Source organism: Apodemus sylvaticus, chromosome 5 (genome assembly GCF_947179515.1).
Source record: "Apodemus sylvaticus chromosome 5, mApoSyl1.1, whole genome shotgun sequence".
NCBI classification, from domain to species: Eukaryota; Metazoa; Chordata; class Mammalia; order Rodentia; family Muridae; genus Apodemus; species Apodemus sylvaticus.
This window is the reverse complement of record NC_067476.1, coordinates 148,916,625-148,942,293: the sequence shown is the minus strand read 5'-3', so window position 1 is coordinate 148,942,293 and position 25,669 is coordinate 148,916,625. Positions and strand designations below refer to the sequence as shown.

General features: G+C 50.4%; 1 protein-coding gene across 1 annotated transcript in view; it reads left to right on the top strand.

Moving 5' to 3' along the window:
* Positions 1 to 1,847: 1,847 nt before the first annotated feature.
* Jph2 (junctophilin 2) overlaps positions 1,848 to 25,669 on the top strand; it is a 64,507-nt gene continuing 40,685 nt past the window's right edge. Inside the window, exons 1-2 of the mRNA XM_052184199.1 lie at positions 1,848 to 2,683; positions 23,526 to 24,297. Coding sequence (XP_052040159.1) covers positions 2,305 to 2,683; positions 23,526 to 24,297 — 1,151 coding nt within the window. The 5' untranslated portion in view covers positions 1,848 to 2,304. The remainder of the gene's footprint in view (positions 2,684 to 23,525; positions 24,298 to 25,669) is intronic.

Sequence of the window (25,669 nt, the reverse complement as noted above, 5' to 3'; positions counted from 1 at the left end):
AGATAAAATTCTGTTTTAAAACCAGAGATGCTTGCAAATGTAGCCACCTAGGTCTTCTCCCATGAGGACTGGACTCCGTTGGTCTGGGAAGGACTGTGCAGTCTGTGTTTTTGTGATTGAAGGTGATTCTTCTGGAAGGGCTCTACCACAGGGGGCTACCAGGAGTGAACAGGGATAAGTGTATATATGTCTAGATCCCCTCCTGGGATGCAGCTAACCTCCATCAGCACTGTAGTGATTGACGGACCCTCAGAGACAGCCACTCTCCTTTCTATTTGATGGTCCATTTCCTTGTCCCGTGCCTGCCAATCTGGAACGAGTTTGGGAAAGAACGGGGAAAGTGTTTTCAGTGGGGAACTGCCTGATCAGGCCGAAGGTCCATCCACCTGGACAGGGTGCCAGCCACCTGGCCAGATGATGGTTTGTGTGGAGGCTGGTGCTGAAATGTGGACCAAAAGGACTTTGTGAGGTCAGGGGCTGCACTGCATAATCACGAGAAGCAGCAACTAGCAGGGACTGTTATCAGTAGAGTGGAAAGCAGAGAACACACTCTGCCCATTTCTAAAACAAGGAAATGAATGCAGTGACATGCAGTGGCCAAAATCATCATGGGACTTGGGAATGCGTCAGACAGACGTGGAAGTCAGATAACTGTCTCGCGCTCCCTTGGACCTCGGCTTTTTTCTTTTCTTCCTTTTTTCCTTATTTCTTCTTTGGGGGGAGGGGTTGATTTCTAACCTTTCTCCATTCCAGCCATGCTATGAACACACACACACACACACACACACACACACACACACACTTCCATGAGCAGGAAAGAGACTTTCCTCCCCTTCTGTACTCCTGACACAGGCTGTGGTGGTGTGAGATTCCTTTTAGAAATGTTCAGGATCATTATTTTTGCAATATTCCCCTTCCCAAGCTTGCTTCTACTCCAGCTCCCCAAGAGCCCACGAGGCCAGGTTTCAGAGGCTCTAGGACCAGGAGTGAAAGGCTTTGGTAGATTTCCAGCACCCAGGTTTCTACCAAACTTCCAGTAAGAAGAAATAAATCTCCAAGACAAGGAAGACGCCATGGTCTTGGCTGAGGATTGTCAGTCGAGGAAGCGCCTCCCACCCCCCCCACCCCCTTCTTGTGGGTTCTGGGGATCGATTGCGCAACAAGTACTTTATCCACTGATCCATCTTCCCAGCCTCCTGAACTGGTTCCTTCTATCAGGGTCTCCCCAGTTTCCTGGGCTGGGGCTGGGGTGGGAATGTGAGCTCAGAATTCCAACTTGTTCATGATTGCATCGTGGTTAGACCCTCTCTGTTCATTCTGAGTTCTGCTTTCAAAGGCGTATGTGCAACCGTCCTCCGTTCCTTTCGCTGTAGGTCACTGGATTCTTCAATGGGATTGGCAGAGGGACCAAAGCCCCAGGTCCTGCCAGGGCATGCTCTAAGTGGTAGGGCCCCATGTCTGCCACCCCCTGCATTCTGGGGATATGTAGTGGCCCTGGATAAGCCAGTCTTGCTGGTCTCAGTCTCTTCTCCCTGCCTGCAAATCCTAGGGACTTCTAGATGGGAGGCAGCTCTGAGCCACAAGAAGGCAAGCCACCAAGTGGTGAGGCTGCTTCTCAGATTTCCTGCTCAGCCCCCTCAGGCCACTGCCTGGGTCTGCAGGCCTAGGGATTGGAAGCCCCCCTCCCTCCCTCCGGCTCTGAAGGAGGCCGGGCCAGCCAGGGGGTTATTTTGGGAGCAGCTTCTGAGATCCAATGGCCTTGTTAGGGCAACACTGACCTTTCTATCCTGGGAGGAAGGCAGGGCTGAAGAAGGGGCGGGGCAGCTGGGAGATCTGAGCCGCACGCCCACTGGGGTGGATGAGAAGGGGGCCAGCGGCTGCTTCAGGGTGGGTGGCAGGAATTCAGCCTCGGCTGGGCTGCTAAACCGGGGATTGCCCCTCTTGGAAAAGACAGGACCCCTTCAACTCCTTTTCGTTGCTTTTCTTTAAGGAGGGCACACCGGACTCCATGGAAACTGGACCCGGGACGCTTTGTGGGAACTTGGAGTCTCTTTGGTCGGCTTCCTTTTTAAGTTGCTGCCTTGTTGGGATGACTGAGGGGACCTCCCAGCCATGGCACTGACCAGCGCCCCCATTGCTGACTTGGCCTTTGGGCTTCTTCTGCCTCTGTTGGCATCTTGCTTTTTTCCACCTCTAGCCTGGTGGTGAGTCTAGGGACTCAGCCTGAAGGTGCCTGGAGAGAGAGCATCTGGTACCCCTACTCCCAAGCTGGAGGACGGAGGAGTTGTCAGGGGCGAGGATGAGATGAGCGGGGGCCGCTTTGACTTTGATGATGGCGGGGCGTATTGTGGGGGCTGGGAAGGAGGAAAGGCACATGGGCACGGACTGTGCACCGGTCCCAAGGGCCAGGGTGAATACTCGGGCTCCTGGAATTTTGGCTTTGAAGTGGCAGGCGTCTACACCTGGCCCAGTGGGAATACCTTTGAGGGATATTGGAGTCAGGGCAAACGACATGGGCTTGGCATAGAGACCAAGGGGCGCTGGCTCTACAAGGGGGAGTGGACGCATGGCTTTAAGGGGCGCTATGGAATCCGGCAGAGCACAAACAGTGGTGCCAAGTATGAGGGCACTTGGAATAACGGCCTACAGGACGGCTATGGCACGGAGACCTACGCAGACGGAGGTGAGTCTAGTTCAGCCCGCAGAGCTTGGGGGTGGGGTCTGAAGGGACGGTGGGAAACAGCAGAGTGGTTAGCAAAGAAATAGATGGTCTAAGGTGATATTTCCTGTGTGACTTTACGTAAGCTACTCTGCCTCTCTGTATCCATTTTCTTATCAGAAAAGGTAGGGCAATAAAGCAAGCGATTCTTGAGGACTGGCAGGAAGGACCGTGCAAGGCTGCCCTACCGATGTACACGTATCAGACACCAAATAAGATGGAATCATTTCTCTTTACTCTCGAGGTGTGTAAACAGCTAGATTTTAGCTTGTGTTTCAGCAGAACTGGGGGCTGGTCTTAACTTTGCTATGGAAATGTTTTCACGGGAAAGATCATAAGAGTGTTTATTCATTCATTTCTCCATCCATCTATCCATTCAACCACCCAGCATTCATCCACCCATCCATCTATCTCCTATTTACTCATCCCACCCTCCAACCTATCTTCTTGCATTTACCCAGTAACTATATACCTGTACATCCATCCATCCATCCATCCATCCATCTACCAACCCATCCATTCTTCATCTATCCATCCATCCATCCATCCATCCATCTACCAACCCATCCATTCTTCATCCATCCATCCATCCATCCATCCATCCATCCATCCATCCATCCATCAACTCATCTATCCATCTATCCATCCATCCACCAACTCATCCATCCATCTACCCATCCACCCACCCACCCATCCATCCATCCATCCATCCATTTATCCATCCATACATCTGTCCATCTTTCTGTCTATTCATCCCTCCATCCCTCCATCTCTCCATTTACTCATACATTCTTTCATTCGGCACATATTTCTAGACAATTGTTCTATATCCCCAGCCTTATTCAATGCATATTTTGGTGGGACCTCCTATTTGTCCACTATTGAACGAATGATTAGATTGAAAAAGGACATAGACTCTGGCTTCAAAGATAGGCAGGCAGGCCAACTTATCTCACTCAGACAAGATAGAGAATGGTGACAAAAACCGAGCAGGCACATCTGAGGGGCGGGGGGGAAAAGCTTTCAGAAGAGGACTCCTGAGCTAGATATTTGGTGAGGGAGGTGTGATCACAAGAGTAGGAGATGTCCCCGCAGAGAGGGGACTTAAAGAGGCTCAGAGAATGCCATAAGATAAAGAGGAGTTTTCTGAGGCAAAAGAGCCCTGGGAAACAGCAGTGCAGATACCTTACCTTACCTGCAGGGTGTGGCGGGGACCTGTTGCTCACCTCGGCCTTAGTTGTTCATCCATACAATGGGGCCCTTGGCGCATCAGTACTGCCCACAGCACGGGCAGTGAGGAAGTAGTGCCAGCACCGACCCACAGCAAAGGTGCAGTTCAGGGCTCATCAGACCTCCGACCAGCGCAGTGAGCATCAAAGGCTGTTTTAACAGGCTCACCGGAAAGTGTCGCTTTCAGCTACTTGGAAGGCTGAGGCAGGAGGATCATTTTATAACAGCTTGTCAACATAGTGTAACTCTGACAAGGAAGGAAGGAAGGGAGAGAGGAAGGGACAAAGGGATGGATGGATGGAGGGAGGGCGGGAGGGAGGGAGGAGATGAGGAGTGAGCAAACTGTAGAGATCACTGGTCAGGGACTCTGCCTGTTTTGTATATAGCACGAAGTGAGAGTGAATGCCTCTGTCTGGCGTCCAGACATTTGTCTGTTGTCTCACTTACCTGCTAACTCTCGCAGAAAGCAGTTAGCAACTCCTGTAGTCTTTTTTTTTTTTTTTTTTTGAGACAGAATATAGCTCAGGCTGGCTTTAAACTTGTAATCCCCCTACCTCAGCCTCCAGAGTACTGGGATTATAGACGTGCACGCTGTGCCCCATGGCTTCTTTGACTGGGATATTTCCAAGGCGCTTTCCTGCTGTGCTGAGCGACTCAAAGTTGTGGCTCTTTAGGAAATAATTATTCCTGGCACAAGAAACCACTTGTGGGAGGTTGGAGTTAGGATGTATCCCTCTGTGCCGTGACGGAGTATGGGGAAAGGGCATTCTGAGGGTGGAGCACAGAAGCAGGGCTAGGCAGCAGCAGTGCCCTGGGTGAGCCTGCCCAGGAGGAAGCACACTGAGATCAGTGTGAGATGCAGGCTAGGTTCCTGCCTGGGTTGAGGACCTGCCTTCAGCAAGGTCTCCCCAGCTTCTGAGTGCGTCTAGAATAGCTTATAGAACTGGATGGAACGGGAATGAACCGAGGACAAATCCTGATGTCCTTGAGTTACTCACCAAGCCTCCAACTCAGTACACTTTGACTCAGCAGATGGTTGTGGGGAGCATGGCAGGTTGGGTAGAGAGCAAGCCTCAGTTTTCCCAGATATAAAAATGGGCACAATCCTTGGCTGCTTATAGAGAGAGTATCAGTAAAAATCTATGTAAAAAGGTGCATGGCAGGAATGTGCCAAATATCCCTTCCAATCTCTCTTCTCTGTCTCCAAGGGCTTGGAGAGCTATTTGGCTGTGAATCACAGGGGTACACATTCCTGGGGTGAGGTGAACACAGGGCATGATGGGCCGATCTCCAACACATCTAAAAGGAGGAAACCTGTCACTCCTGAAGCCAACAGCAGTAACCACCTGCCATTGTGTCATATCTAGTGCTAGGGACTGGAGCAGGGAGCAGACATGGTCCTCTAGAAGCCCGTTTAGTGAAGAAGCAATTATATATATATATATGTGTGTGTGTGTGTGTGCGTATACATATACACACATATATATTTATATATAATTTCTCAAGGTTATCTTTAGTGAAGGAAGAGAGTGTATGAAGTAGTCTCAAATGTAGAGTTTGGAGTTCTAGGGAGGAGAGCTTTTCAAACAGGAAGTAGAGACACAAAGGCTCTGGGGTGAGACCAGGCTTAGGCTGGAGAATGAGGCAGGAGTGCATGCTGGGACTGCAGGCATAGGCTGACTGACCCTGATCTGTGGGTCCTGGGTTTGAGCTCAGGTGTGCAGGGAGCTCTTAAGGCCAGGTGCTCAGAAGACCAGCCGCCCTGCTCTACCCAGCCTTCTCCCTCCAGATGCCTCCACATCCAGGGACTCCGAAGATCTTGTGGGCTCTTTCTTCCAAGCTGCACACAAGGTGTAACCGTCCAAATTTAGACGTGGCTGCTGCTTTGGAAAATGTCTTTAATCAAGCTGTCATCAGTCCCCTGAGGGTTTGTTAAGGACTTGCCCCTTGCCCTCTTCTGGATGGCACCAAGAGGGATGCGGACCAATAAGATGTTAAGATTAGGAGCAGGTGGGGGCTGGACAAGTCCGGGGTTATGACCCTGCCCCACTGGATTTATTTCTGAGCCTTACTTTCCCCATCTGTGAGATGAACCACTTCTAATCTCTCACGTGACTTAAAAATATCATTATTACATTTATTGGGGAGGAGAAGGGTGTATGTGACCACCACAGCATATATGTAGGGGTCAGAAGACAACTTGTGAGAGTTGGTTTTCTCTTTCCACGGTGTACGACCTGAAGATTAAACCCATATCCTCCTCAGGCTCAGAGGCAAATGAGCCAGGCCGAGCCAGCCTTTGAGCCCGCTTGTCCGTTTCCCATTTGATAAACGACAGCGTGCAGTGAACGGGAGTGGCTGTGATTACCACTAAGGTGATCAGCTCGTTCAATATGTGTATACTATGTTCTGTAAAGCAAGTGCTATGCTTTACTGCGAAATGTAGAAAGAACAGGACGGCTGAGCCAGGAATATAACAGGAGCTGCACTTAGCCCAGCAACCAGTGCTAGTAGGCAGAGCCAGGTGAGGGACTAGAGCGTGAGGGTGGGACTTCACACGGAGGACTTCCTGGAGTAGGTGAGCGAAGCCCCGCTGCAGGTCCACTGTGGTGGGGGCGGGGCGGGGCGGAGCTTCACTTTTGATTGAAAGGACAGAGTCGGCAAATTCAGGAGGCCAGAAGCTTGAGCATGTGCATCTACGCAGCGTTCAAACTCGCATCCATCTTGTCCTGGATATTGAGAAGCTGCCTTGCCCTGTAGTCTGCTATGACTAAACCAAAGCAAAGGTCAGCTTTACGGACCGGAGGTGCCAATTGGTTTGTTGGTAGATCAATTTAGTGGGTCAGGACCCACAGTTTCTTTCAAATAGAAAGAATGGTAGATCTCGAGCAGACGTGACTGGGTCTTTCATGGAGAGCAAGAGGAAGTGTTACTTCCTGGAAAAAAGCTCAGTTACTGCTGTATACCTATATGTATGTTCAGAAGTGCAACGCATAGACACATGCATCACTGTGTGGTGTAATCCCAGTGCTCGGGAGGCAGAGGCAGCTGGGTCTCTGTGAGTTCGAGGTCAGCCTGGTCTACAAAGTGAGTCCAGGACATCCAGGGCTACACAGAGAAACCCTGTCTTAAAAAGAAAAGATAAAATAGGTATCATGGCCAAAAAAGGTCGAAAGTCACTCTTCTAAAGCAACTTATCTAGAATCCAGAATGTTCTTTGAAGGTCCTGCCATTTCCACCTCCACCCTGCTGCCTTCTCTTCCCAGTCTTGCTTTGATGGGAGGTTCAGTTCTTCAGCTCTGGCCTGGGACGGGATGGGGGCGGGGAAGGCCCCTGGACCGGAGCCTCCTGGCGCCTCCTCTGCTATAGCCTTCATTCCTTCCCTGGCCATATAAAGTAAAGCTAAAAATAGCCGCTGACTTAAAGCCGGTGCACGGTGCACGGTGCACGGTCCCGGGAAGGAGGAACTCAGTGCTTGGCTACCTGGCCGCTTCCACCAGGAAACACACAGACACTTGCCTTTGAAAGACCATTTGTGACCCTGGCTTTCTCTTTTCTCCTCCTCCTCCCCCTCCCCCTCCTCCTCCTCCTCCTCCTCCTCCCCCCCACCCCCACCCCTCTCTCCTTGCTTCAGAGACAGTCTTTGAAGCCCTCAGCTTCCCAAGTGCTGTGACTGTGGGTGAAAGCTGCTCCTGGGCTGTGATCCTTGCTTTTTAAAAACCCATGACCCGGGGCCACTGCACCGGTAGGGTGTCTCCATGTGTGTGTGCATAGACAACATGTCCTTTCCCTGGGAGGTGTTTTCTCAGATAATCATCAGATTCTTAAAGCAATCTCACCCAAAAATAAATCCAATAACCAGGACGTTCAGCAGAGCCAGGTGTGGTGGTGCACATCTGTCATACCAGAGTCAGGGGGAGGAGGTGAGAGGATTAGGAGTTCAAGGTTATCCTTGGCTATATAACTAGTTAGAGGCTAGCCTGGGCTACCCGAGGCCCTGTCTCAAACAAGCAAATAAAGAATACAGTTGGAAGATGGCCCGTAAGTCCACTGATTTCCATAAAACTAACAATAATAATAATGACCTTGCAGTGTTTGCCGTGTGCTGGGTGCTTTCCTGGGCATGTGACATAGCTATGTTACTTTATGGGAAGTTTTGTTATTACCCCATTTTACAGATAAGAAAGCTGAGAAAGATCAAGAGTCTCTGGTTAGTGAGAAGTAGAGATGGGGCTTGAAAATAGCAATTAAGTTGAGATGCCCTGGGCCAGTGAAATAGAGTGGGTAGAGGTGCCTGTTCACGGGCCTGTCCTCGATCCCCTGAACTCGCCACGGTGGGAGGAGAGAACGACTCCCACGAGTTAGCCTCTGCTCCACGCACGTGCCGTGGCATGCACATAAAGTAATACAATCAACTAATTAATAAAATAAATAAATAGAATATAATTTATTTTCAAGAACGAAGTGTTTTATGTCATTAAAAAGCATTTTGGGGGCTGGAGAGATGGCTCAGACGTTAAGAGAACTGACTGTTCTTCCAAAGGTCCTGAGTTCAAATCCCAGCAACCACATGGTGGCTCACAACCATCCATAATGAGATCCGATGCTCTCTTCTCGAGTGTCTGAAGACAGCGACAGTGTACTTACATATAATGATAAATAAATCTTTTCTTAAAGAAAGTATTTTGATAGACGATAGACAATGACAGAAAATAGACAGGATCATCGTCCTGACTGCTGGACCCTCAGTGAGTGCAAGGGTGGAACTCCGTGTTACCCACTTTGATGACTTGGTGACCACGGTAGCTAATAGAAGTGGCTTAAGGAGAAGCAGTTTATGTTGCCACATGGTTCCAAAGGGTTCAGTTCATCATGGCAGGGAAGGTGTGCTGGATTTACAGCCTGGGAACATGTGGCCGAAAGGCTGCTCACTGCATCACATGCCAGGGAGCAGAGGGAAGGAGAGCCTCCTCTATATCCCATCTTTCTCCTTTCTTCTTTTACTCCCCTAGCCCCCAGCTGCTGGTGCATCTACACTCAGGGTGGACCTCCCCCATTCAGTTAATCCTCAGGAAATGCTCTCCACAGACATACACACCCAAGAGGCATGGCTCAGTCTTCTGGGGGGTTCTAAACCCATCCTCATCTCCTTCAAACCCTCCCCGATTTTTTGTGCCTGTGTGTATGTGTATAGTGTGTGTGTGTGTGTGTGTGTGTGTATGTGTGTAGGTGTTTGTGTGTGTGTGTGTGTGTGTATGTGTGTAGGTGTTTGTGCACTTATGGAGACCGTAGGTTTATGGGAAGTATCTTCCTCTGTCTCTGCCCACCTTGTTTTTTGAGACAGAGTCTGTATCTGAATGCAGAGGCCATGATTCAGCAAGGCTATCTAGGGTTACAGGTGTGTGCCTCTGTTTGCCTAGGTTAACAGGTGTGTGCCTCTGTCTTCCTAGGGTAACAGGCGTGTGCCTCTGTCTGCCTAGGGTAACAGGCGTGTGCCTCTGTCTGCCTAGGGTTACAGGCATGTGTGCCTCTGTCTGCCTAGGGTAACAGGCATGTGTGCCTCTGTCTGCCTAGGGTTACAGGCGTGCACCTCTGCCTGCCTAGGGTAACAGGCGTGTGCCTCTGCCTATACCTGGATTTGTATGTCCTGGAGGTCCAAACTCAGGATCTTGTTCTTACACAGCAAGGACTTTCCCAACTGAAGCATCTTTCCAGATCTCTTCAAAATCACCCACAGATTTCAAAATGTTGACAGGAGACCTTTAATTAGGCTCCCCCACACCCGCAAGGCCTACTGCTTGCAAAGCTCACCCTGACCGCAGGAATGACAACAGGCTCCCTTTACCGGGCTTGGCCATGCACCTGGCTCTGTGCTAAGAGCCTTACACGTACCGTGTCACTTAGACGTCTTCCTAGCCTGTGCTTTTCAGATCTCCATGACAGCTACTCCACAGCCAGATGTGCATTTTACACACACTGCAATTCTCTACCTGTGCACGTCAACGAAAATGGAGAATGCAAACCAACCTCCACCTCATTTCTCTTTCTCTGGGCCATGCCACTGCTTTCTTGTTGTACCTTGTTGGGGGATTCAGTGATGAGCTGGCTTGTGTGACGCTCTCGGGACGGTTTGCCACGTGCGTTTATTATCATTACCAAACCCTGAGAAGACGAGACCATTTCAGATGTCTTTGCCAGCCGAGTGCAGAACCCAACCTGCTACACGCAGGACCCAGCTTGCTCCTTTTATTTATTTATTTATTTATTTATTTATTATCTACTTATTGATGTCTTATTCAAGTTCACTCACCAATGCTTTGAAATTTTCAATTCCTACATTAAAAAAAATAGTATGCCTATGCATTTGTTTTATAAAACTGTCACTGCATTTTTTAATTTGCTGGGGTGGGGGGCACAGACGTGCCACCATGTACACACAGAGAGACAGTGTGGAGTCAGTTCTCCCCTCCCACTTCCTGGGGTCTCAAGGATTGAACATAGATTGTCAGATTTCCTGGCAAATGCCTAAAGCTGTTGCACCTTCTTGCCAGCCCTGTATTTATTTATTTGTTTGTTTGTTTGTTTATTGACACTGTAAATAGAACCTTGTTGTTGTTCTTGGTTTTTGCTTTTTTGAGACAGGGTTTCTCTGTGTTACCCCGCTGTCCTGGAACTCTCTCTATAGACCAGGCTGGCCTTGAACTCATAGAGATCTGCCTGCCTCTGCCTCCCTGGTGCTGGGATCAAAGGTGTGCACCACACCCCACCCCCAGCAGTTATCTTAAATTTTATTTTTTTTACCCTTTTGATACTAGTTTATGGAACCAATTAATTTTTTTAAAGAGCTATTTTATGTCAGTATGTGGATATATGCAAATGAGCACAGCACACAGAGGCCAGAGGCTTTGGATCTTTTAGAGTTGGAGTTACAGATGGTTATGAGCCACCTGATGTAGGTTCTGGGAATGGAACTCTGGTCCTCTGGAATAACAGTCAGTGCTCTTACTTTTACTTGCTGAGCTAGCTCTCCATTCTTGATATAATTATTTATTTATTTATTTATTTATTTATTTATTTTATTATTTTTTTTTTCCGAGACAGGGTTTCTCCGTGTAGCCCTGGCTGTCCTGAACTTTGTAGACCAGGCTGGCCTCAAACTCAGAAATCTGCCTGCCCCTGCCTCCCAAGTGCTGGTATTAAAGGCGTGCACCACTACCGCCCGGCAGATATAATTATTTCATGTTGACCTTAAATCCTCTTACCTTGTTCAACAAATTCCTCAAGTCTACTGGAATTTTTGCCTTTCAGATGTACAAGTAGTACTGTTAATTTTAAAATGTCTTGATTGGAAACAAAGTATAGAAATTCTAAGAGAATCTGATGGGTGTAGTGAAAATTTTGGTTTCTTTAAAAAACACAGGAATATTATGTTTTCATTTTAATCCCAAGTATGTGTGTGTGTGTGTGTGTGGGGGGGGATGCTTCAGATTGTCCACAGCAGCTGACTATGATTTGCCTCGTGCTCTAGCAGGGGTGTGATTTTGCCTGCTGCAGATAGTTTCTGTGATTGTGTGATATTTGTAATTCTGGGGATTTTTAAGAGGGTTTATAAATGCTCGGGCTCCGGGAGCCTGGAGGGTTGATGGTTGGTTGCTGTTGGTCATCACTGGTCACTGTTGGTCACTGTTGGTTGTGATTTGTTAAGTAGTCATGTGCAAAGAAGAAACAATGAGAAAATCCTGATGGTGAAAATCAAACTTGCCCCAAAGAACTGGGCGCCCTAATCAGCAGAAAGTAGTCTATCCCCCATCTATCCTTTTTTCTCTCCTATCACGTGTCTGGGAGATGAAAGGGTGGAAGAGAGAAGAACCCACAAAGCAGCCAAAGTCCAGCTATAGATGGGAGACACATCATGCTTAGGCTCTTGGGGGAGGGGTTTAGCGCACCTAGGTGAATGTTCAGACTCCAGCTGTGTTGCTTGCTAACTGTGTGGATATCACATCACCTCTCTGGTGTTCCATTTCTCTATTCCCACCACAAGGCTTAAAATTTCTCTTCACGTATGGTTGAGACAATGGGATGAGATAACGTAGAGCCTTTATAGTGTAATGCCCAGCACCTATGAAAATAAGATTGTATCTTCTCCTTATGGTGCCCTCCACATCCCTCAGGGTGAATTAACTTGGACAGCTTGAATTATAGCTTATCTATGGAGCAATGTTTTTGAACACAGAAACCAGCCTTTGAATTTGGAAGGGTTGATAAGCTAAGACGGTGATTGACTCAGTTCTGCGCTGTGACCTGCCAGGGTAGACGGACCCATATCAAGCATGGCTCCGTTTCAAATGTGGAATCAGCAAAATTTAACCTCATCTCAAGAATCTCATGTCACAGTTCACAGCCAGGGATCAACGTGACAGTGGGCTGAGTTGCTGTCTGAGTGGCTTCTTGGTGTTATCTGGGTACTCTGGGGAGGGAGAAAGACATGAGAAAGCGGACACAATCTTTCCTCTCTGTGCCTAGCTTCCGTGACTCATGCATCCGATTGACCGAGTCGCAGCAGATGTGCCCTGTCCAAGGCAGGCCTTGGGGATTCACTCAGCTTTGCTGGTTTCCAGGGGTTGCTAATTCTGTGCCCCCAGCAGCTGTTCTCCAGACCAGCTCTGCTAGGCCGGCCACACCCTTGTGAGGAATGTCCAGTCTCAAGTTCTGAGGGCTTCTGCTGAGAAGGTGGGGTGAAGGGGGCAGGGTGCTTCCTACCATAAGCCAGAGAGCTGTCTTTTTCCCCCTCCTGCCCCTCTTCTAGCCAGGGCCATAGAGTGGGAAGGCAGGGAAGGCTGGTCTCTTTCCCTCCCGGGTGACTTCTATTTCCTATCAAAGCATTGGTTGAGGGTGGAGGAACCACGTGTGGGTGGAGAACAAGTCGCAAAGCCTCTCTAGGGCACTCGAGCCTCCTGGGCTCTCCCTGTTGCTTGTGGAAGCATGACAGCTGACCACCCTGAGGAATGCATGAGTGGAGGGAGGGCCACGGTCAGGTCTGAGGTGTAGACAGCCTACAGGACATGCTGTTCAGGAGTCACTGTGGTCCAACTGTTTACTTTCAAGGTGGAATTCTTACAGACCCTTCCTCACCAAGCACCCAGGTGGAACTTTCCCCCAGTGGGCGGGGCAGATGAACAGTGTGTCCCCTCAATGGGGTATGCAAAGAAGGGTGTGGCGTGGCGTTCATATAATGTCACTGCCAGGAAAGCAACTGGGTGTGGGGCATTTTGTGAAGTGTTGAGCAGGCCATTGCCTGAATGTGGCCTTTAGTCTGAGAAAAACAGGGACGATGAAAGGGACAGGTTGTTCAGTGGTTGGCCTTCCACTCTTAGGACCTTAAGAATAAATGAATAAAACTAAAGATTTTCTTATTCCATTTTACATATTTATTTTCTGTCTGTGTGCATGCACCACAGTGCATGTGTGGATGCCGGAGGCCAGAGTGTTGGAGCCATTTCTGTCGCACTGTGTGGGTCCCAGAGACTGAACTCAGACCATCGATTTTGGCAGGAAGCAGCTTTATCCACTGAGTTGTCTTGCTGGCATCCCAAAACTGAAGAGTGACAGGCTTTGCTTTACTTTCATAGGATGCTTTAGTTCCAGGGTGGAGATGAGGCTATCCGGGGCCAAGGCAGTGTTGAGGCCTATTCGTGAGTTTAAGGCAGTATTCATGATGTAGGTGAGGAGGGCAGAGGCCTGGACCACCATCACCAAGGTGGCAAGATGTGGTACTGAGAAGGGAGGACTGGTAGGTTTTTGATGATATTGTGATTGGGAGGAGTGAGAGCGAGAAAGAGCAAAACACACACACACACACACACACACACACACACACACGGGCTGGGTAGACAGTGGTGATGGTTCCAGGTTTTGTGTAAACCAAGAAGAAATGGCCATGAGCTGAGTGAGGGTCAGGAGTTGCTGCATGTCTAGCACATAGGTGAGAGATGCCTGTTAGGACATTCTCATGGGTCTGATGGTTGTTGGCTGGGCTGCCTCTGAACGCCTCTCCTCTCCCTCAGACCCCACTCCCCTGCATACTAAGTCAGCCCTAGTCTACAGCCTCTGTGTTGTTGGCAACCCTTGGTGTGCTGAGCTGACCCAGACCTGGCCAAGGGGCTTCCACCCAGACCACAGACCTTGGGCTGTCAGCACCCAGCCTGTGTTGCCGAGTTAATCCTCAGCTTCTTGTGTGAGCTGTGGGGTGTCATCCGGGGCAGCGGCCCTACATGTGGGAGTGGCAGAGCTCTGAAGGCTAAGAGACTTGGCATCTGTGCCTGCAACCTGACTCTCCTCCTGGGAGCTGTCACCAATGCTGCCAGCGCTTCTGCTCAGAGCTGTCTGATGGTTGATCTCAGGAAACCAGAGCCTGTGGGGCTTTGATAGATTTGGAAACTTTGATGGATGGAAGGACTGCAGTGCCAGCCTTGCAGGTGAGGCAGAGAACAGGGCCTCTCAGGACCATTATGGGGGAAACACCACACTGGCCAGAAGCTAAGCAGAGGGACTGTTGAACGAAATGCAAGAGCCTGTGGGATACAGTATATGGAGGCCGGCCACTTACACCTCACATGGAAACGAATCTCAGGCATGCTAAGGGCACAAAAGCCATCTGGCAAGCATTTATTGAGTGCCCTCCCCCTCACTCTGTTCATTCTCAGAGACAGGAGCAATGGCCAAGTGGTGAACGGTCAGCCTTTCCCTCCACCTCATGAGCACGCACTGTGTGTAGCAAATGGCTGGGACTGACCTAGGTTGTTGGCAGTAGTGTTGCCTGGGGAGACAGCAGAGCATCTGTCCCCATGCTCGTTTGGATACTTTGCAATGCGTATATGTGTCCCTCGGCAACACACGAAAGGTATGACTGTGTAGACAAGATAAGACATCTTCAAGGTGCAAAAGGAGGCCAGGGTGTGGTAGTTACTTCTCTCTGTCAAAACACCCTTTAGAAGCAACTTGAGGGAGGATTGGGGTTTTGTGGCTTTTTTTAAAAGGGTGGGAGGTGGAGCTCACAGTTTGAGAGGAAACAGTCCATTATGGTGGAGAGGGCTGTAGGAACTCCGCTGGTGTGTGTGTGTGCAGAAGCGAGCCCTGCTTCTAGCAACTCTGCCTCCACTGACCAAGCTCCCCCTCCCCCCAAAGTACAACATCACTGCCAGCTGGAGACTGAAAGGTTTGGGATGGAGGGGGTGTGCTCAAGAGGGTCACAGAGAGAGAGATTGCTGGGGAGTAAGGGGCTTATTAGAAAAGTTATTAATGCTATGGACAGACAGACAGACAACAGCATGGCAGGGACTCTGAGCACCAGAGACAGAGAACATGCTGAGGGCTCTGAAGACAGGAAGTCCAGGCGCACATGGCAGAAATGGGAGCCTCTTATTCCTTTCTGAGGATGGGAGAGGTCTCAATAACTGGTACCTAGACTCTCTGAATCCCATGCAGGAGTCAGGGATGGGCGGGAGGTGGGATGTGCGGCCACCATTACCCTCTTTGATGTGTGTGCACTTGCTTCTCTGGTGAGAACCACTGACTTCAGGAGGTCTGGGAACTAGGGACTGACAGGCACTGCCTTCACAGGGTACCTGCCAGGAGCCTCAAGATGGGAGGGAAAGGCTACCTCAGGGGCTACAGCCTGAGCGGCAGCTGGATTCTAACATTACATTCTCATAGGGACTAGGTGTTCCAACACATGAGTCGTAGGGGACATTTGAGACTCAAATCCTAACAACATTTCCCAGAATCTAGGCTCAGGGTCCTTCCTCGTTTCTTCCTGTTCTTGGACACCCAGCTCTTGAAACCAATAAGACAGGAGTGAGTGAAGCTGGGAATCTGTTGTTTTTTTGTTTTGTTTTTTTGTTTTTGTTTTTATCTCAGTTGAACTATTGCCTGGCTGTGTGGTCTTGGGCAAGTCGCTCATTGTCTGTCTGAGCCTTTTTGAGATTCCCTTTTGCAAGCAGAACAAAGATCACATTTATCCTTTTTTGTTTGTTTTTGTTTTTGTTTTTGTTTTTGTTTTTTGAGACAGTTTCTCTTTTGTAACCTTAGCTGTCCTGGAACTTAACTCTATAGACTAGGCTGGCCTCCAACTCAGAGATCCTCCTGCCTCTGCCTCCAGAGTGCTAGGACTGGGCAAGAGTCACCATGCCCAGTGGCCACACTTATCCTTAGAGCAGATTGATTCCATACAACATTAACTTGCTGGCAGTGTGCAGACGTGGCAAGGGATGTAGAGAGCCAGTTAGCAATGGCATGGTGGTTGATGAACAATGCCTGTGGTGGACACAGGGTGGGACAGAGGTGGTCAGGTACCTTGCTTTTTTAGACAGGATGATCTGCTCCCTAAATTTCACTCCAGCCATGACTATTCATAGATTCTCATGTCTACCAGATTGTCTGTAGCTGTGTGAGTGGCACATTTGTAGAAACCAACCACCTGAGACCCCATATTAAACACGGACTCTGGGCCAGCTTTTACTAGCTTGTGAGAACCCTGAGGTCGTGTTTTTAGGAAATTTTCAAAGTGTTCAACCCTACATAGCTTGGCCAGCCAGGGAGAGGAGCATTTACACCTCAGAATGGTGCAAATCAAAGTGTGTTTGCTTTTCCTGAAGAGTTGGCTCACAAGCATGTCGCCTCAGTGTCCTTGTCGCCAGAGATAGGGTCACCAGCCCTCTCAGTTTGCTCGGATATGTCCTGGTGTTCGTAGGACATGTCGCCTCCGAGGAATTCTCCTGTTTCAGTCACTTTTCCGTATCAGTTACTTTCTTGGTTGCTTTGAGAAATGGCGGACAGAGACAACTTAAGGTTGGACGGTTTGCTTTGGCTCATGGTTTCAGGGGGCTTCATCCATCACTGTGGTCAGAACGGGATGGAGTTCAGAGTAGTGGAGACTCCAGCTCCTCAGTAGACCTCAAAGCAGAGAGGAGGAACTAGGGGACCTGGTAAAACAACCCCAAGTCCTGTCCCTAGTGACATATTTCTGCCAGCTAGTCCCTATACGCCTCCTAAAGGCTGTCCTTCCCAATAGCACCACCATATCTAGGAACCACACACTGGAAACATAAACCTGTAGGGAGCACTTCAGATTCAAATCATGCATTTTCTATCAAGTGAAGGAAGCTCACACTTCTGGAGAGGCGAAGATCTCTGCAATAACCTTTGCAAGACTCATAGGAGCCTTGAAAAGATGATCTGTCACGCTCTCCTTCTTGGTAAGAGAGAGACTTCAGAATTTCATCTAAGGCCGTGTGCCCTTCAATTAATTTGAGAGTGTCCGCTGAGTGCCTCTTCTGCGCTAGTCGTCATCGTGTGATATGTTGGGTGTGTATGTAGGAAGGCAGATGTGGCCTTGCCCGTAGGAACATGTGATCTAATAGCAGAGATCCGAGTTCAGCAGTGGCTGCGTTAGTGTGGAAAGCAGCTGGAAGGGAAAGGTAGTGGGGTAAGTGGGTTGCTCCAGAGATCGGAGAAGGCTTCCCTGAGAGTGTAGTGTGTGCTGAGATCAGAAGGAAGAAGGGCTGAGCAGACAGGGAGCCGTGCTGTGTCTGGCAGAGGAAAGAACAAGTGCAGAGACCTGGTGGTGGGTGGGAATAGAGCCCAAGCAGACCTTCTTATGTGAAACCACCACGGGGAGGCAGAAAGCGGGAGCTGGCCTCCATCTCTTCCTGGGTTCTCTCTGTCCTTCCTGGCTCCGGTTCATCTTTACAGTTAATCCTTTCTGGGCCAGTATTTCTGAGAAAAGACTCTGACCTGCCAAAAGGCTGGCCTTTTGGTGGGTAGGGGTAGCTCAGCGCTAGGGCATGTGACCAGCAACACACAACCTGGGTTCCATCCTCAGCATGGAGGCAAAAAGAGCAAGCCTTCAGGGACACTTCCTGTCATCCACCAACCCTTACAGAGCACTACCCTTGTGCCGGCTCTCCCCACTGCCTCCCAAGTACCTCTCTTAATCTTCAGTCCACTGCCTTCCCCACTCTATAGCTCTCTAGACCTTGACTCTCACCTCCCCTCTGGACCACTGCTCTCTCTCTCTCTCTCTCTCTCTCTCTCTCTGTGTGTGTGTGTGTGTGTGTGTGTGTGTGTGTGTGAGAGAGAGAGAGAGAGAGAGAGAGAGAGAGAGAGAGAGAGAGAGAGACTAGTTGAATCCCAGGTTAGAAGCCTTTTGGTCTATCCCTGGCATGGAGTCCACATGCCTGTGGGCAGAGACAATTTGGGTCACTGCTGCATTTCTGATGTATCTTTGGTGTATCTTTGACAAATGCATCCTCAGTAGCAGCCAATGACGCTCATCACCTCGTCTTCTTAGAGTGTCAGAAACAAGGTTCTGCAGGCTTACATAACTAACGAGGGTTTGGGAAACCCTCAGAGTTAAGGCTGGAATTCCTATTATTCCAAACCAACTGAGAATAGCAAATGTGGGGAGAGGGATGGATGCAGGCTCTGTCTATCCAGGAGACGGGACTGCATGTTCTGTGTTGGCTGTGATGGCTGTGACCATCATCCCCGGGGTTTGTACTGGTGAATCTAGAGCTGAATACCGCTTGCTTCTAGTGCCTCTTTCATCCTGGGTTGAGAAGGAAGTGGGATGTGGGTCCTGTTCCTAGGCCAACGTAACAGTGTGGTCAGGAAAACATAGTCATCCGTCAGTGTTTGCCAGTGACCTCTTTGGGCCTGGGAACTGTGCAGGATACTGGGACTGTAGTGGGGATGAATTAGACACTGCTCCTTTCTGCCTGGATACTAACATCTCATAGGAGAGGAAAGGCTTATAGCGAACCAATCACCGTGGCACTTTGTGGCACTTGGGGAAAGCATGAAGAAGGTGATGGGGCTGGCTGGGGTAGCACTCAAGGAAGGGTTTCAAGAGCTCTCCCTGAATGGTTTCATGTGGACGCTGAAATCTGAATGTCAAAGATGGCCATGGGAGAGAGAGGGAGAGGAGAGGCACGGGCCAAGAGAGAATGAAAGAGCTGGGGACAGTGCGGCTCATGTCTGTAACCTCAACAACTTGGAGGCTGAGGCAGGAGGATTGCCAGGAGTTTGAATTTAGACTGGGCTATGCAGTGAGTTCCAAGCCAGCTTAGGCTATCATGCAAGAGTCTGTCTCAAAAAACAAATGGAGGTTGGAGAGATGGCTTAGCAGTTAAGTGCACTCGCTGCTCTTCCAGAGGACCAGTGTTTGATTCCTACTACCTTCATGAGAGCTCATAACCCTCTGTGACTCCAACCACAGGGGACTTGATATCCTCTTCTGGCCTCTATGGGCACAGCCCGCACATGGTGCACAGTACATACATTCAGGCAATAAATGTGTACCCATAAAAGATAAATAAAAGTCCAGCACGGTGGCGCACGCCTTTGATCCCAGTATGTGGGAGGCAGAGGCAGGCAGATTTCTGAGTTTGAGGCCAGCCAGTCTACAGAGTGAGTTCCAGGACAGCCAGGGCTACACAGAGAAACCCTGTCTCAAAAACAAAAACAAAAACAAAAGATAAATAAAATCTCCCAAAATCACTGGGGGGAGGGCAGGAAGGTGGTACATGCCTTTAATTTCAACACCTGGGAGGTGGATCTCTGTGAGTTCAAGGCCAGCCTCATCTCGCTAGTAAGACTCTGTAGCAAACAACAAGGACAAAGGTTCTGGGGTAGGAAGAAAAGTGACTAGAGAACAGGTCAAACTGAGGTGGCCATGCCAGGTTGTTGGAGACCTCAGTGGGTCCCTTAAAACAATGGAATGCCTTATGTGGATCACTGGGGCATTGAGGAAACACCCCTCTCCACCCTTCCCCTACCCCCATCCTACGACTCCCCTGCACTCCCCACGCCCCACTCCCCACCCCAACCCCCCAGAGCGCCTTCAGCCAGATAACTGTGGTGAAGCTTTCCTCTGCAGAAGTGGGCCTCCTGTCCCCAGGGAGGACTGCCCAGCCCTGTCTCAGACACACAGGGAGATGGCCTTTCCGTCCCCTTATCCCCCTTCCCAGGGCCCTGTCACTATCAATATCCCCTGGGTGTTGGTGACTCTTGCTGCATGCCTGTAAGTTTCCTAATATAGCCAGACTGTTTCATTTCTAATCGGTGGCCAAGGGTTGCTCTCTGTTGCAGTCTCAGGTTTTCTTGGGTTTAAAGGGGCCCTGTCAGCCCACCTCAGGCCAAATTTTAGCCACAGGTAGGTTGCAGGATTCAATTTCACAACCTTCTCCAACCTGGAGATTGGGTGTCTTCTCTGTCCCCGTTCCCGGCTTCTCTGCCCTGTTCATGTCCTTTCTGTTTTCTCTCTCCTCCCCATCCTCTCTGGAGAAACAGGAAGAGTATAGCTAGGCCTGGAGTTTGGGCTCTGAAGATGTATGAGCTCTGTCATCCCATGCATCTTTCATCCTTGCCAAACCTGAACTTTGTCCGTCAAGATGTTTTGTTTTATTTTGTTTCCCCGCCCCGCCCCCAGATAAGGCAAAAAGGGAATAAAAGTTGAGTGGACTCATTTTATTCGGCTGTGCAATGCCTTTGTATTGAGTCCCTAATCCTCATTTTTCTAAGCAATAAACAAAATAGGCAGGAATCTGCCGGGCAGTGGTGGGTGATACACGCCTGTAATCCCAGCACTTGGCAGGCAGAGGCAGGCGGATTTCTGAGTTTGAGGCCAGCCTGGTCTACAGAGTGAGTTCCAGGACAGCCAGGGCTACACAGAGAAATCCTGTGTCGAAAAACCAAAAAGAAAAAAAAAAAAAGGCAGGAATCCTTGCCCTTATAGAGACAGTAAGAACAGGAAAGGAAAGGGAAAGAAGAAATGTGTGGTTTTGTAGCTGCTCTGTTGTTTGTATTTGCTCCTAGGGAGACTGGAGCTGAGGAGAGGGATAGAAACTTCTTGTGGGAAGGCCATTGCTTCAAAAAACATTGTCAGGACTGTTGGTGGGAGTGCAGGCTTGACGACAGCAGGGCTGTGTAAGGAAGACCACTCTGGTCAGAGGGAAGGGCACTCACAGAAGTTCCTGAGGTAGGACCCATGCTGGTCTGGGAGAAGGACAACCAAGAGGCCTCTGTGCCTAGAGCAGAGGGGGAGGTGAGATCAGAGAAGTGGTGGGGCTAAAATTCAGGAGGGTCTTGTGGGTCGCCAGGGCCTCAGCTTCTCCTTGGAATAAGAAGGGCAGAATGGGGCGATCCGTCTGCATGTCTGGACAGAGCCCCTCTGAGTAGCTGACCAGTTGCGGGCAGAGATTGAGAACTGAAGCTCCAGTCAATCCCCAGTCCAATGAGGATGCTAAGAAGGAGCTGGAGTCTGGACCACTCGCATGGTTCCTGGTGGATATTTGCAAAACACTGCTGGGCATTGTTGTTTATTTGTCTGTCTGTTTTTCTATCATTTTCTTAAATTTTATTTATTTATCTAAACAAAAGCCATCTGCTTTGGTTGTGGAGCCTTTAAGAGGAGGGGCTTTGAGGTCACAGGGGCAGTTCCTTACTTTTCTTAAAGCTTGGAGTAGGTTTTGGAGGCTCTGGTTTGGGGATGTTCATTCTATGATCTGTTGGCCCTTTTGCTTTTAGGTCTGCAGTGTGATAGGTTCACCCAGGTGGGAGAGCAATGCTAGATCACTTCAAGAAATGAGAGAGGAAGGACACACCCCCATGGCCTCTGACGAGGCCTCGCCTCTTAAAGGCTCCACCACCTCTGAATAGTACCATGCTGGGTACCAAACCTTTACCTCAAAGATGTGTGAGGGACTCTTAAGATGCAGCAAAGGCTCTGACTGGCCACTTCAGGACAGTGGACGTTGATGTCATCGTACTGGAACTCATGACAGCTCTAGAGGTGGACCAGAGGACTGGTATTCAGTGTTACTATAAGAAAGACTAAGGTTGTGTGTGTGTGTGTGTGTGTGTGTGTGTGTGTGTGTGTGTATGGTGACATCTAGGGGACATCTGTCCCCAGGCTAACATCTGGAAATGGGGGCGGGGGAAGATTATATTTTGGAGGTCAGCCGGACACTCACAGTGAAGACAAAGCCAGTTTGGGAGCCAGTTCGGGGCGGAGCCCTGGGGAGAGCTCCTTGGTGGGGCAGGGATGAAACACAAAGTCTTCATGACAGTTTGGTGCCAGCTTCTTCACAGAGCTCAGGTGACCTCAGCACCAGTACAACTTTCTCAGGCCACACCTGGATCAGGGACCTTTTCCTTCAGTTTTCCAGAGTTACAGACTCTTTAAGCTTTACCACTGAGAAGTAGGAGGCGATCAATCGCTCTTTCTGATAAGAAAGCTGAGAACAGAGAGGTCAGGTTAGTTGCCTAAAGTCGCACAGCAAGGGTGGAGGCGGTCTTTGGCGCCTATATGCCTCTCTACTTGTGCAAGACTTGAGCGGACTGTTGCCTTGCACTTATTTCCATGAGTTGGCGGGCTGGTGTCCACACAGGCCCTTGGCTGCTGGCAGCGTCCATACATGCCAGCAATCTGAGTGCTAGGTGGTTTCGATTTGATGCCCACAAGCCCAACTCACTGTTTCAAGTGCCCTAGGGTGGTGGAACACTCAGGCAGCGTCCTATTCTCAGAACTCCATGCACATTCATAAGGTCACTTTCACGAGATCACGAACACTTGGCTTCCTGTGTGCATACTGCGTCACACACCGGTGATCTCATGTAGTCAAAAGACACACACACACACACACACACACACACACACACACACACCTTCCCAGCATTCACGCCGCCTGCAGTCTTAGCTGTTCACAACCTCACTAGTCACATCACCTTGGGCAATAGGACAGTCATTTATTCATTCTATGTACCAGTGGGGTCTTAGCTTGGCCACACCCCTTCCCACTTCGGCCCCCTGATGGTTTTGCAGGATCACTCAATCCTGCCTTCCCATGCAGTTCTGACCCAGGACTGCACCACAGCCTTGGGTTAGATAACACCATTGGGCCTTTCCCAACACTCTCAAACAGTATCTATCTGCCTTGCACCAGTCTTCCACACAGTGCTGCCCAGAGATATCCTTTCTACCCATCACTCAACTTGAGTTCACAGCTTGACCTGCTCAGATAACTACAGTGTAACATACTAATCCACGAACTTCACACTCTGCTGCATACCTGTGACTTAGCATGTTCCCACCGTGAGAGTGTTTCTAACATCCGGCAGATTCCAGCACTAATCCACACAGTTTCATCCTGACTCTCTGGCTCACACAACTCACTGGACACTTGAGGTTCCCACTACTAGTGGTGATGGCCACACCTCCGCCTCTGACTCCTATGAGCTCCGGCATACTTGTATTTCAGGTACACAGAGCAGATGCATTCTGTCCCACTGATGGCCAACCTGTCTTGTGCTGTCCTGCCTCGCCCACACCTAGGTCACAGCACTCTGCTGGCCTGCCTGTAGCCTACTGAGGCCACTCCAGATACGCACAGGAGCATGCACTACTCGTCCCTAGTGGCCTCTGCTCTTTTCAGGCCCCACCCCTTCTTGTCCACGTTGGCTGGGGAATTACCAAGTCCTCACCATTTAATTGACACAGCTCTCTTTTTCTGCCCCGCAGGGACCTACCAAGGCCAATTCACCAATGGCATGCGCCATGGCTACGGAGTGCGCCAAAGCGTGCCCTACGGGATGGCAGTGGTGGTGCGTTCTCCCCTGCGCACTTCTCTGTCCTCGCTGCGCAGCGAACACAGCAACGGTACGGTGGCTCCGGACTCACCGGCGGCAGACGGGCCCACGCTACCCTCGCCCCCGGTGCCGCGCGGTGGCTTCGCGCTCAGTCTGCTGGCCACGGCCGAGGCTGCGCGTCCCCAAGGGCTGTTCACGCGTGGCACACTGCTGGGTCGACTGCGACGCTCCGAGTCACGCACGTCGCTGGGCAGCCAGCGTAGCCGCTTGAGCTTCCTCAAGAGCGAGCTGAGCTCCGGAGCCAGCGATGCTGCATCCACCGGCAGCCTAGCCGAGGGCGCCGAGGGCCCCGACGACGCGGCTGCGCCCTTCGATGCCGACATCGACGCCACCACCACGGAGACCTATATGGGCGAATGGAAGAACGACAAGCGCTCTGGCTTCGGCGTGAGCGAGCGATCCAGCGGCCTGCGCTACGAGGGCGAGTGGCTGGACAACCTGCGCCACGGCTATGGTCGCACCACGCTGCCCGACGGCCACCGCGAGGAGGGCAAGTACCGCCACAATGTGCTGGTCAAGGGCACCAAGCGCCGCGTGCTGCCGCTCAAGAGCAGCAAGGTCCGCCAGAAGGTGGAGCATGGGGTCGAGGGCGCGCAGCGCGCAGCAGCCATCGCGCGCCAGAAGGCCGAGATCGCCGCCTCCAGGTAGGTGCCCGATGGAGACAGACAGCCTAGGAGGTCCCGAGCCAAGTCTGGTCCAGCATTTCTCTACTGTGCGAGTCACCCATGCCTCTGGTTATCTAGCTACACGCTAGAACATCACCCTCACTCATTCACTCAGCGGCTGCCATCTACCCTAATCCAACCCTAAGCAGATCTTTTTCTCACATAACCCGTCTATAGCCATGTCTCAGCGGGCCATCCCCCGTCCCCCATCCCCCATCCCCCATCCCCCATCCCCCATCCCCCACCCCCCGTCCTCCATTCCCCATCCCCCATCCCCATGTCACCCACTCCACTCAGTGCTTGTCCACCCCACCATGCAATCACTCGGCCACCATGCTGTCACCCATCTAGACATTCATTCATTCATTCAGTGATGCATTCATTTAGCAAGCCTAGCAGTCATCCACCCAGACATCCCTCCAATCCCTTCACAACTGTGACACTCAAACAACTCCTCCATTCACCTAACCCTTTTACCTACCCCAAACACTTCCTGCCTCCCAATCTCTTTACTATCCACCGGAGCAAAATAACCGCCCACACGGCCACACCCACCCTCATCCGCTAGCCAATCTCCCATCCCTTTTCACTCCCCTGGCTGTCTGATCTCCTACCACATCATGAATGCAACTACTCACACATCTATTCGCCCACTTACCCATCCCTCACCCACCAAACATCTCTATTCACCCAACCATGCCATCCATCCTTCGTGAAAACAGGAATGAGTGAGTCTGTCCGCTCACCCGCCATTGCCTCCAGCTACTGCCATTTTTTCAGCCACCCAGCCACACTTTCATTCAAAGGGTTATCCACTCCCACTCCCTCAATGACCCTGCCACCAGCTGGCCATCTAGCCACATCCACGCCTAACCATACTTCCATCCAACCATTACACTGATTGCATGGTGGGGTGGGTAAGCATTACCCGTTCACCCAACCCTGTGCACCTAGCCAGTCTCCCACCTGTGTATCCAGGCGCCCTTTCACCCACTCACCCCGCCCCCCACCGTCTACAGTCTGTCCCCAATGTCTTCTCATCGCAGAGCAGATTGAGGTCTCCCGTTGTCTTAAACAATGTTTAAGTGTGTGTTGAACAATTGGATGCGCCTCCCACGCCTTTAGCCGCCTTGCAAGCGCACTTGTGCTATTTTAGACCAGCTAGACGAGGCTTCAAGCAATAAGGAGCTTTGTCTAGCACGAACCCAGAAGGTGTGCGTCTCCCCGTATGGTGTCACTGTGTCTTGATTGTCCTTCTTTGGCTAGTTTTGTTTTCTTCTCAAAGCTTGATAACTTCATCTGAGCAAACAGGGCTGTTCTGAGGGCTGAGAGAACCAGTGCAGGTGCAGTC